The 13,326-nt window shown below is 33.5% G+C and overlaps 1 protein-coding gene across 1 annotated transcript in view; it reads right to left on the bottom strand.

Moving 5' to 3' along the window:
* The window catches only part of LOC145293096 (lysosomal alpha-mannosidase-like), a 348,385-nt gene that overhangs the window by 111,886 nt on the left and 223,173 nt on the right, over positions 1–13,326 (bottom strand). Inside the window, exons 9-11 of the mRNA XM_080139469.1 lie at positions 12,119–12,319; positions 7,093–7,153; positions 1,277–1,316 (exon numbers count right to left, since the gene is read on the bottom strand). Coding sequence (XP_079995595.1) covers positions 1,277–1,316; positions 7,093–7,153; positions 12,119–12,319 — 302 coding nt within the window. The remainder of the gene's footprint in view (positions 1–1,276; positions 1,317–7,092; positions 7,154–12,118; positions 12,320–13,326) is intronic.

Below are 13,326 nucleotides of genomic sequence, written 5' to 3'. Positions count from 1 at the left end.
CTTGTATTGGTTGACCTCACATGAAACGGATATTTGTAAGATGCTTCGATTCAGTGTGTGCAGTTAACAATGAAAATGCCGTTTCAAACTTAGATACTTGTGTAGATTTAGAATTTGTCGTATCTAAGCGTTCACTCGGCTTTGCCCGGAATATAACGTTAACCGCTCGGATTGGCCTGTAATCTGACGTAAAACGCTGATCAGTCAATCACAATGCGCGGCTCCGCGCAGAGGACTTTCGGATAAATAAAGATTTCCATCTGGCACTGACCTGTGTTAACATTGCTTACCTTTGGTAATCTAATCAGAACCGTCGAATTCAGTAACGCGAATACTATTTCTTGAGAGATTCTTGTGTCGATAATTGAAACAATCCATTCATATTTTCTTTGCACGCTTGTAAAAATCAGTTTATACACTTAATTATAGGTTTTCTCTGAGAGTTGTTCGGTGTCAAAATCGTTTGACTTTTTTTTTTTTTTTTACATGGGAGTCACCACTTATCAAACCCCGAAGGCCACTCGAGGATAAGGGTGAATGAGTGTACAGTGGTCGCCGGAATAACAGCGTATTAATAGTTAGTGGAGGAAATGCGGTAGAAATGGACTATTTATGGGGACGTTCTGTTGCATAACGAGTGAGTCTGTCTTGAAATGTATGTATAAAATCGATTGGCGCGTTTTTCGTGCTTGCGAATCTATACTCGTTTTCAATAACAACCGAACGAGCAACTGCACATAATTTTGACAATTCGAGCTTGTGGAGAGAGAGAGAGAGAGAGAGAGAGAGAGAGAGAGAGAGAGAGAGGAGGTGGTGGCAGATTATAGTGACGACGAAGGAATGTGGACAACTGCTCTCTTCATCAATCGGCGTTTCTCTCCAAGGTCTTGTTGACCTCAAACAATACGTTTTTATTATCATTCCATGAATCCAATTTTCCTTTGTTTCATTCGACATGTCATTCTATGTCGATCGAGTAACAAATTGGACGCGTCCACGTTCAAGTAAAAGAATAATTATTTTACTTGATTAAATAATTCGAAATATTTATTTGTTTTAATTGAATTATTTTTATTGTGCAACAATTTATATCAGTTTGAAATAAGTTAAACTTTAAAACAAAAAACATTGTTAATGACCGTTTTGGTAAAAAAAAAAAAAAAAAAAAAGCCAGTGATTTCGGCTTATTTTTACAAATTCGAAATAGATGTGAGCAAAAAAAAACAAAAGTAAAAACAGGAAGACATGAGAACCACCTTTTCGTATTTTTACTTACGTAATTGCATCGTGATGTTGCACAATTGAGAATTCTTTCCCTGAAAATAATAAATAAATAAAAATATTAACCACTTGCATCCATAATACATACAATAACAATTATTCAGCAAATGTGACGTATCAAGCAAATATTTAACGAGAAGGCACTAGTCTGGCACAAGGCTATAATAGTGACCCAGTGAAGATATGACTTAATTATCAATGGATTTGCCTGTAAGCAAATGGAGAGTAGAAGAGGACCTTGGGTTCACTTTTGTCAGCCTTGTAACTCTCACTATCCTTTAGTCCTCATATTCCATGAGTTATGTTTCTGATAAAGGGGGAAAAATTGCTGTTGCTTGGTCGAAATATATCCATTTCACACTGATAGTTAGCTGATTTTTTTACCTTAAAAGTAGTATTTTTGTTGTTGTTGTTGTTGTTGTTGTTATTGCTAATGTTGTTTTAGCTTTTTACATCGAATGGCTTCATGCTTTATTTGGAGTGATTTCATTAAAAAATCTGATGGGACGTTTTATTCCATAATCATATTTATTTTTAGCATATTTACTTTGAAGGCTTTATCGGTTGATTTCATTTTAGAAATCTGATTGTTATGATTGCGAATTATTTGTTAGTTTATGTTATGGACGAATATTTTTTTTTTGCTTGAAGATTTATTGTGTGAGTAGAAAGTGGACCGTAGGTTTTACTTTTGGCAAACTTGGAACTCTTTCCTTATTTTGTCATGTAGTCCTCGCAATCCATTAGGGATGATTCAGACAAAGGGGGGAAGAATTGCTGCTTTCCGTGCCAGAAATCTTACACTCACCATTGGCTGTATTTTTACATTGAAATATTATTTATTTTTTTGTATCTTCTTACATCAAATGGCTTTATGCCTTGTCTGGAGTGATTTCCATAAAAACATGGTGGTGTCATTGTAAGACACAATATTATAGATATATAATAGGAATTTTAATCTTGTAAAGAAAGTTCAAACGTAAGAAAGTAGAGAGTATAGTCCTTGTAGGTAAGTGCCGAAATTTAAATTGGGAGCGACAGTTTCCCTTATTTTGTCCTTTAGTCCTCACAATCCATGAGTGATATTTCTCAAGACGGGGGAAGAATTGTTGTTTTCTGTGTCGGAATCCATCCATATTACACTCACCATTGGCTGGTTTTTACCTTGAAGTAGTATTTATTTTTTCTATCTCCTTACACCAAGTGGCTTTATGCCTTGTCTGGAGCGATTTCTATACAAATAAAAGATTATCTAATTTTAAAAACGTTTTAGATACATAGAATAAAGGAAATAGACATTGGGGCAATGTTCATAATTATAACCAGGCCCACCTACTGAACACACTCCATCATCATTTTAATGAAATAAGACAGGAATCATAATCCATAAGATAATCTTTTATTTGTATAGAACTTTTTTCTATGTTTATTGCTTTTAGCAAATAAGGTGCAGACCAATAAAAACATTTGCTCATATTTTTCTACTGAGAAGATAAATAAGCATCGAAAACTCATGCGTTAAGGAAATAGATTTATTCAATGGAATTTTTTGTTTTCAATCAATAAAAAATTCTATATTTGAAGATTAACTTTTTCAAATCATCAAATTTAAATACCTAAATTTGGATTCATTTGCTCTATCTTGTATATTGAGCAATTTTATTTAGCTGGAATTATCTTATTTAAAATATTGTATCTAATAATATTTTGGAAGACCGAGAATCACTGGATTTGCATACCAGTAGATATATTTCATTTCATTATTCTGAAGTGTATATATATATATATATATATATATATATATATATATATACACACACACGCAAATGAAAAATGTATATTTGTCATCTCAGTATTTAAGATTAGAGATTTCCAATTGAAAATACGGGTTTTCTCTGCTTGTGACTTCAACTATCTTTGTTGCTTTTAAGAGAGAAAAGTATTTCTGGTATTTTTACAGCAAGAATTATTTTTCATCGGTTTTTCACAAACAGCTTTGCACCAGAATTTTCACATTTGTGTTTTTGTTGGCATTCTTCCACAGAGTGTTATCAGGACGTTTCTCTCCACATCTCCCATCATGAATCTTGTTTCGAGTTGAGTCCGGATTTTTGGTAGATCAAAATTCATTACTTTTGCATTTTTTTTACAAATGGTTATCGCTTTCACTTTTTGTTCTTTTCAATTCAGTTATGTCCTGTGATTTTAGTGCCTTGCATTAGGTTGCTTTTTCATTGATCATGTTTTGGTTTATGTGAGGGTAAATTTTCATTTTTTATGTGAAAAACGTACTTTTCCAGTCAAAAACTGCATATTTTTATAGTTTTACTTCAAGTAAATAGTTTTACTTCAAGTAAAAATTTCCATATTTTAGAATTTTTTTTACTCATTTTAGTTTTAAATCTGATGGTTTTTTTTTTTCCTATTAGAAATGGAGACACTTTTCTAAACAGAGTTTTATCCTTGGATTCAAAAAAATTAAATCTGGGAATTTTACTGATTTCTTCTTTTTTTACTTAATATATTTTTGTGTGCGTTTTTTAAGAGTTAAGCGCTGCCATAATAAGTTTTATTATTTTTTTTTTAGGGATTTCTGTACTCCTCTGACTATTATGGAATACATCTTCAGTTCGTGTTTTCTAGTGGGAAATCTATTCACTCTGGCTGAGATAGGAATACATAAACCGGGAGTAGACTTCAACTCCTGTTAGTTCCATGTTTTCGCTAAGTGGTCCTTTCTCTTACATTAATTGCATTTCAAACACGATTGTCAACCACTTATTGTAATGGACTACTGTTCCCATCTTGACTGATATAACCTCCGACCTTCTTCAGGTGTATTGTGTTGAATTCTGGAATCTTTCTGTCAACCTTAGGAATCTGCATGGAATTTCAAACAGAACCTTTGATTTAATCTATGGAGGTAGCCACAACTGGGTAGATGTCTCAAGTAATTCTCACTTGTATTCTTAGTATCGCCTGCACTGAAGATACGCCACAGGTCCTTGCAGACAACGTAAAATTGCTACCTGATCATGGATGACAGAACAAGAGCATGCTACTCCTATGGATCAAACAAAGGTCCTATTTGGAATCCCATACAGATTCCCAATTTAGACAAGATACACCTGAGGAAGGTTGGAGGTTACATCGGCCGAAATGTTGGGAGAATAACACTCGAGAACAATATTCCAAACAATCTAAATAATATGAACTTTTCTCTTGTTTTGAGTTATTCATGAAAAAAATTGCTCCAACAAGGAGGTTACATCATCTGAGACCTTATGCGAATAGAACTTAAGATGAGAACACGAACCAAATTCCCCATGAAAAAGTTGCTTCAAATTTTGACAGTTGAAAAACACATTTCTAATTCAAAATTTTACATGTTTACAACTGTTTGATAGTGGGTATCAGAGAGCTGTAATAATTTAAAGCAGGGGTCGACAACCTTTTGGAGAGTGAAGGCCAAACAGCTATGTAGGGTAATAGTGGAGGGCCAAACAGCTATGGCTGCAGTGTCATGGAGTAGAACCATGTTATTAAATATGTAAATAAATTTTCCGGGTGTTTAAAGAAAGCAAGGATTCAATATAATTGGGGTTATACAATGCCACTTGGTTTTACTATAGGAATAAGAATAATAAAAAAAAATAAAATACAAACACTTTTAGGGGAAAAAAATCATTATTTCACTGAATAAATTAAAAAATACGATCACAATCAACAAAAAGAAGCAAATTTCTTGCTACAAACGAAATACACTTAAAAACGGTAAATGCTTTAATAAGAACTTGTTTCTGCTTATTGTGTGATAACTTCTCTACCTCAAGTGAAATATTTGTCGATGACAGCTACAAATCATCCAGTGAGTCGTCACACAATCTTATTCTCAAATAACTTTTAATATATTTCGTTTTTGGAAAAAGTTGTTCACAAGCATATGTACTGTGGTCAGAAGCTAAGAAAAACAGAAGTCTTACCGTGGGTGTGCAGCGAGTGAGTTCAGGCCGAGAAAAGAAAAAACAAAGATGGCGGCCAGCATTTTATTATGTGTGTTCTCGTGTGTACATGAAGCTGGAAACTACAAAACGAGCTTCATTTTTTGGTGCTGGAGAGATTCCAGATCTGGCAGGAGAGTAGGTGCAACGGGAGTGGAGATTCTACTTTCTCGGATTTATTCCCTTTTGTGTGCTTCAGGTGAGTCACCCTACCCCCTCGGGAGGCGTACTGCAGTTTAAGGACCATGCCCCCCCTTTTTTTAAAGATAGTATTTTCATGTACTTCCAAATAATGACATCATCAGTTTCGCATTAGCCATGATGTTTTTATATTTTCTGCTTGGCAATATATATTTCTTGTAGAACTCAGCAGTGGATTCAAAATGAAATTTCGATTTCAAAGATTCGTCACACAGTAAGTCAATTAACTCCAACTGATATTCTTCTGCCACTTGCTCAGCATCTATTACGTAAAGAGTACCAAATAATTAAAACAGAATTCTACATTTCCGGGAGGCAGAAAACGAGTGCAAAACTCGCCTCTCGGATCCCGAATAGAGCTTACAAATGTGTCTGGTATTATATCTCTCTCGTGATTTTGGAGACTTGGGAAATGAGAGTAGTTTCCTTTTTGAAGCTGTGATTCCCACACATTTCTCTCAAGAGTAGTAATTTGATCAAACATCTCAAATACAACTTTTTTCTTTAAAGCTCAAGATTCAGAATGTTCATATGAGTTGTAATGTCCACTAAAAAAACTAACTTGACAACCCACTGTTGAACTTGAAAGTGAGAATTATCTTGTTCTTTGTTCTCTAAAAACATGAAAATCTCTTCTCTCAATGCATATATTCGTTCTAGCATTTTTCCGTGGGTAAGCCATTGAACATTTGAAAAATACGTAAGGTAGACATACTCTGCTTCGATTCGTTTCAGAAATTCTTGAAACTGGCGGGGATTTAGTCTTCTTGACAATATAAAATTCTGTTTTCACAACACTGCCATGATGTCCTTAAAATTCAGTGATTTTGCCCACAAAGCTTCTTGGTGAATAATGCAATGAAGTTTGATTATTATTTTATCAATGCCTATATGGTTTTGGAGCAATGAAACCAATTCCTTTTTCTTTCCAACTATTGCTGGTGATCCAACTGTGATTACTCCAGAAAGCTTTGATAAATTCAGATTAATTTTGGTAATCCATTTTATGCTTTGCAAAATATCTGCTCTAGTGTGAGCATCTTTCATAGGAATCAATTTCACAAATTCTTTCACAATATCAAATGTTTGTGTAATATCTCTCACAAACAAGGTGACAAGTATCCTTCATATCTGTGGTTTCATTGATAGTAATGGAATAATACTCCAGATTGTTTAAAATGCCCTCCAAGTCACTTCTGATATTTGCTGTAAGCTCTTCAATACGCCTTGTTATTGTTCTTGCCTACAAACTGATAGCAGGAAATAATTCCCTTTTTCTGGACAAACAGCATTTGCTACCTTTAACAATAATTCTTTGAAGAACTCTCCATCAGTAAACGGTTTCATCCTTTCTTCGGTTAGTTTTGGCATCTCGTAGTTAGCACAAGTGTTTCGGTCACTTTCTTTAACTTTTCTAGTAAAAAAGGATGATTGCTTTGTTAAATTATTTCTCAACGGTGCAACTTCTTGTTCTTGTTCTTGTTCTTTTCCAGTAAAACTGTTGTAAAACACAAGCAATTTACTGACAAAGTTTTTTTATACATTAAAAACACAAGCAATTTACTGACGAAGTTTTTTTTTATACATTAAAAACAAGCAATTTACTCACAAAGGTCATCAACGAGTTTGTTTTCACGTAACTTTGCCAAAGCATTCACTTGTTTGCAAGCCTGGAAAATAAAAGAAAAATTTAACAAACCAAATGTTCTCAAAACCAGCAGCAAATACAATGACGTAAATTATTAATCAATGAAGAATTAAACGACAAGAAATCAATTTGGTTATTTTTACTTCCCGTTTAGCTTTTATTGATTTCATATTGGCTTGATTTTCATTCTAAATTGTCGAGATTGATGTTTATTTTCATGTGGAAAAAAATACTGCCAACCATTTATTTTTTAGCAAGACTTTATTTTGTCTTCATTTTCTTTAATTTTCAATTAAGATTGAAGGAATAATAATCTAGATAAAGAGATGACATTGTGTTATCTAATAATTATAATAATCTTACAAGTGCTTCTTCTTCATCATCATCATGAGGAGGAGGAGAAGTAGGAGAAGTAGGAGGAGGTAGGTAACGGTGGTTAAATGGTTAATTACATGGACTGATAACCTTAGCGTGTCCAGTTCGTTACACAGAAACACTTTCGCTTGGGGATGTTGGCAACCTTCACTTGTTCCCTTTTCATATCATTTCTCTCCATGCAGCACATATCCTCAACTGTGACTCGTTAGGTTTCGCCTCCACACATTGCCACTCTTCATGCGCATCAGATATGATGAAGAAGAGCAAATAAATATAAAAGCAAGGATTTCTATGCTCAGAAGAGAAGATCAATATTCAGGAAGACGGGATGAAAGTTAACAAAACATGTCACCCACTTCAAAAAATATTAGTTCCTTGTTGATATGAACAGGTTTATTTTTTTTAACTAGGTCCCAGTGTCTTTCAAGAAAGAATTCTAACTAGAAGGATATCAAGAAAATGAAGGCCAACAATAATTATCTGATACATACAAAAATGAATAAATGATGCTCAACAACAACAAAACCATCAGTAGTTTAACATCCATTTTTACACTTTGGCATGTGTTGGACGGCTTTAAGAAAAACTTCAAAACTAACCTATCTCTGGCCAGGTTTTTTTTTTTATGTATCCTTCATTCTCTCAAGTTCATTTTTATCACTTCCACCCATGTTTTCCTTGGCCTTCCCCTGCCAACTGCCCCTGATACTTCAACTGCTCTACATCTACTAACAGAAGAACCCTCATCCATTCTTTCAATGTGACCAAACCACCGAAGTCTCCTGTTCTGCAAACATTTCCCTGTTCTGTCCAGATTTAATTTTCCACTGAGCTCATCAGATTTAAGACTTATATAACAAATCCATCATAGCATTCTCATGTCATTTCTCTCCATGCAACGCATATCCTCAACTCTCACTTGTTAGGTTTCACCTTCATACACAGTCACACTTCATAAGCATGCGACAGATATGTCAATTATTATGATGAAGAGCAAATAAAGATAAAAGCAAGGATTTCTACAGAAATGTAATGATCAAATAAATCATAATAAAATCCTCGATATTATGATTTAGACGGTATATAAACAATTTTATAGATTTCTAATGGTGGCTAAATCAACCAATGATTGACTTCCCTGTGATCATGTGATTTGGGACTCTATGAACTATGAAAAAGCGACCTCAACAATACTTTTACCATTAACTAACCAACAAACTAACAGTTACTAATTAAACAGAGGTGAAGGTTTAAATCTTAATTGCTCATCATGATGCATACAAGAAGGAAACAAAGAACTCTGGCTATAGCACTAAAATGAGCCGTCATAGCAATTTCTAAACACAGCACTGATTGGTGCAAGCATTTAACTTCCTTTCTAGCTTCTCCAAACAGAGGCCATACACGAAGATTCAACATGGCTGCAACCATATACGCATGGACTTAACATATATACATTCCAGTAATTATAGGAGCAACCAGATTCATGAAGAATTTCAAAGACTACTTAGTGAATATACCCGGTGAACTAAGTGCAAGAGAGAAACAAACAATTGCACTTAACGGGGTGGTTAGATTCTTAAATGAGCTGTCTCAGTTGGAGTCTCTGAAATAACGAATTTGAATGTCTGACATCCAGTAGAATGCCACATCCCCAGTAAAAACGCTCACTGTACCATTTAAGGCCAGGTAGTTTTGGCTGCAAACTCAAAGATAGTGATTGCTACGATCTATTTAAGAGGAAATGAAGGTATTCGTTTGAGCGGTAGAATGTTGCTTTTAATTTTTTAATATTTTTAAGTGGTTAGATATCGTTTTCGCTTTTTTCAATTACTTTTTTATGTTTTTGGATCTATGCTTAATTTTTAAGCTGGGTGCTGAATAGTTCAAGCATTTAACTTTCTTTTTGATTTGCCAAATCTGAAGCCATCTCTCAGACGAGCTGAGTACATAACCATAGGTTGATAAAAGAGAGTGGCCCGTTTGGCTCTGTTTAAGACCCTAAAATCCAATATGGCTTCAGCCGCACACATATGGACTTAATGTAACACACACATGACTATATACACACATGTACACGGCCTAACTTTAACATGTGTGCACATACACACATTCTTGTATATGAAGCCTTTTCTTTTCCTTACAAACAGAACATTCACCATCATAAGAACTTTTCTGTCAACACCATGTGAACTCTCTGAACCTTTTTTCTTTGTCCACACTCATATCGACTTACTCAATTACTAAAACATCCTGGGGGTGATGGTAGTCAAGTTGTTAATGCCTGACGATCTCAATGTCCAAAGTTCGAATCCAGTTTGTTCCAGAAAAAAATCACTTTCATTTATAATGTTGGTAACCTTCTCGCGGTCCCTCCTGTAAGTATCTGGAAAGTTGAGTTATAAACCCTTGTCTACAGATGGGGGAAGTCTGTTTGGAGCGATCTCCTCTTTGTTGTTGTTAATCTCTGGGTTAAGACAGTTGAGTTATCTCCCCTTGTCAGTGGATAAAGGAAAGTCTGTTTGGAGTGACCTGCTCTTGGCTGTTATTGTTGTTGAAGTGTGTTTTGTAGAAGAAGTATGTAACAGAAAGAATTCTGACTGAAAAAATTATCGGGGAAATGAATGTCAACAATAGAAACTTTGGATTCGTACGATATGATGATGATGACTAAAACACCTTCATATTTCATTTCTTTTTGTTTACATATTATCAAAGACGGTAGATAAAGCCGTTTTGAACATTAGAAATGGAAATCCTCCCATGTTCTATAGTGTTAACAATAAACAGAGCCCATTAAAACAGCTTTCAGCACACTCCAAATGTGAGTGAAAGTTATACCTAAGAAAACAAACAAAATGTGGCATAAAATATAATTTCAAGACTTTGCATGGAAATAGAATTGAACTTTATGGACGGTATTCTTATCTATATAAATAAAACAGTAAATGTATGTATGTCTTTATGCAAATATTTAACCAATAAACTCTCAAACTACTGGTCACATAACACTGAAATTAACAGGAAATATTAATGATACAGCAAAGGTGATTTATAATGAGTAAAATCTTTGTTTAGATGGATAAATTATGCATGCAGAAATATGTCGGCAAGTTGAAATGCAAAATGTTCATTTCAACTTACTGACATATTTCTATTACTTTTGTGCATGCGCAAATTCATTCATAGCTTGAAGTGGTTTAATTTAAAATATTTCCTATCTATCTGTCAATAGCTTAAATGGCATGGAACATGGCTGGTATTCTAAATGTTTTGGTTTTGATTCTAGCTGATGGCACTCAAGTCATTTTTTTCCAACTTTTATAACCAGTAGTATATATATATATATATATATATATATATATATATATATATATATATACATATATATATTAGTGTTGGGACAATTAATCAAAATCAGAATGGAGAACTGGAATAATCGGAAATTTAGGGAGAATCAGTATCAGAAAAAGTTATGCCTATTTTCCGATGCCAAAAACGATTCTTTTGTCTTTTCCATTTGATTTTGTTGAAAGGAAAATCTTCCACTGCTGGTAGTAATAATAAAATGATAAATATTTATTGATTTTAAACTACCAAAAAAAAAACGTAAATCTATAGATCACCCCCCTCCCACAAGTGTGTTTTTACATTTTAGAAAATACATGCACATTTAACATGTGTTCTTTTATGGTAATAAGAAAAAAATAAAAACACTACAGTTAAATATTTAGAGATTTATAAAGAATTGAAATTAGAATCGTTAATTTTAGGAAAAATATTGGAATCGTCCAATCACTGATTGATATATATATATATATATATATATATATATATATATATATATATATATATATATATATATATATATATATATATATATATATATATATATATATATATATATATATATATGGCATAATCACGTTGACACACCGGTTCTCATCAAATCACTTAAGTTAAGCAACATTGAGCCTGTCTAGTACCAGATGGGTGACCGTTTGAGAATTCTAGGCGCTGTATGTGCTTTCCGCTTATCTCGGCATTGTTTCCAGTCATCCTGAACCTCCATTTGCTACTGGTATTCAACAATGTCGACTCAGGAGAGTTGTGGTTGGAGATTGCGCAACTCTTGGCACAAAACTTTTATGTGCAGGAACCCTTACAGTGGGTATCCATAGTCTGTCAAGATTGAAGGAGGCCTTTTAAAATATATATATATATATATATATATATATATATATATATATTGCATTTATATAATTTATTTAAAAAGTTGATAAAAATTTAACATTTAAGCATCCCCTCCTTCTCATATTGAGCCTGATTGATGGTTGGTTTGTTTATGCGAATGAGTAGGCCTTCTATAATGGGGAGGCGCAGGTTGCAATATGAGCCATCTACAGAGGCGATATTTTTGATTAATATATTCCTAAAAACGGGAAATAGGAAGGGAATTACGATCATACTCTAACAATTTGTTTTAAAATCAAAGTTTCTTGGTCTCATAAAACGTGTTGTATTCTAATATCCATTTATTTTAAAAGGAAATGTATATTTTCTGGTGTTTTGTATTTAGAGTCGAAATGTCTAACTATTTGAAACTTACCTGAAGTATATTGTTACTTTGCCGCACGTATCGTTTGAAAGAAGCTCGGCTCGTGTAATAACCTGTCCAGAAAGCGCTTTTTTTATGAGCATAAGGAAAGAAATCATCGGTTTTTTCTGGCCATGTCATGTTTTCCTGGTTTAATGCGTGCAAATAACACGAAGGTGTTGAATACAATGCATGAATCCGGGTTTGGTTTTCCTGGAAAACAGAGAAAAAAAAAATGGTACGTGTCCACAAAGGTTGAAGAGGCAAAACGTTGTGCAATGGAAAACGAATGATATTTTACCAGACGTTTAGAAATTAAAATATTTCAGATTTGCATTAAAATTTATCCATAGTTATTAGTAGGGATGCATATTCTTTTCATTGTTTTAACTCTCGAGTGTGTATCCGTTGAAAGCTTATATGCTTTTATATAGAGTGGTGTGGTTCTCTGTTGATTAACTGTGTCGGATATACACTCGAGAGTCAAAACAATGAAAAGAATATGCTGTTGTCACAGCCCTAGTTATTAGACAACACGAATTAAAAAAAGATTACCTGAATGTCAATTTCTTTTGAAGACGAATTAAACTTAAATTTTAACCATTTCTTTTAGAATCAAAATCATAAAATGCATTGAATGAATTCAAGATTCTAGATGTAAGATTTAACAGCGTGGTGTATGGATTTTAATTTAGAGCAGTGGTTCTCAACCTTTTTTACTCATGGACCTCTTTTCCCTACTTTTTATTTTGGTGGGCCCCTTCATAACTATTGGTCATAAGACAATCTTCTATTTTTCACTCATATAAATTTTGAGGTTTTAATAATCAAAGAAATATATAATTAAGCTTTATTTTTAAATGAAAACTAATTTAATGCAAATAAAGTATTCTACAACAACTATAATGATAAGTTTTGTTATGTTTTGCCTGTGGACCCCCAGAAATATTCCATGGACCCCTAGGGTCCATGTGGATCCCGGTTGAGAACCCCTGATTTAGAGGATAAAAATGGTGTAAAAGCTATTTTGTTCAAGGAATCAATTTTACTTATCGTAGGATGGATATTTTCTAAGGTGTGTCTTCTGTGTAGTTTAATTGCATATATTTTCATAACTTCAAGCTTCACTTATACGTTAACAAGGTTGAAATGTATATTGAACATAAACATATATGTGTTTATTTTCTTATAACATTTTATGTGGATACATTAATAATAAT

The sequence above is a fragment of the Euprymna scolopes genome, chromosome 14 (genome assembly GCF_053919585.1).
Source record: "Euprymna scolopes isolate OS-2025 chromosome 14, ASM5391958v1, whole genome shotgun sequence".
In the NCBI taxonomy this organism is placed as follows: domain Eukaryota; kingdom Metazoa; phylum Mollusca; class Cephalopoda; order Sepiida; family Sepiolidae; genus Euprymna; species Euprymna scolopes.
This window is presented reverse-complemented; position numbering and strand designations above follow the sequence as displayed.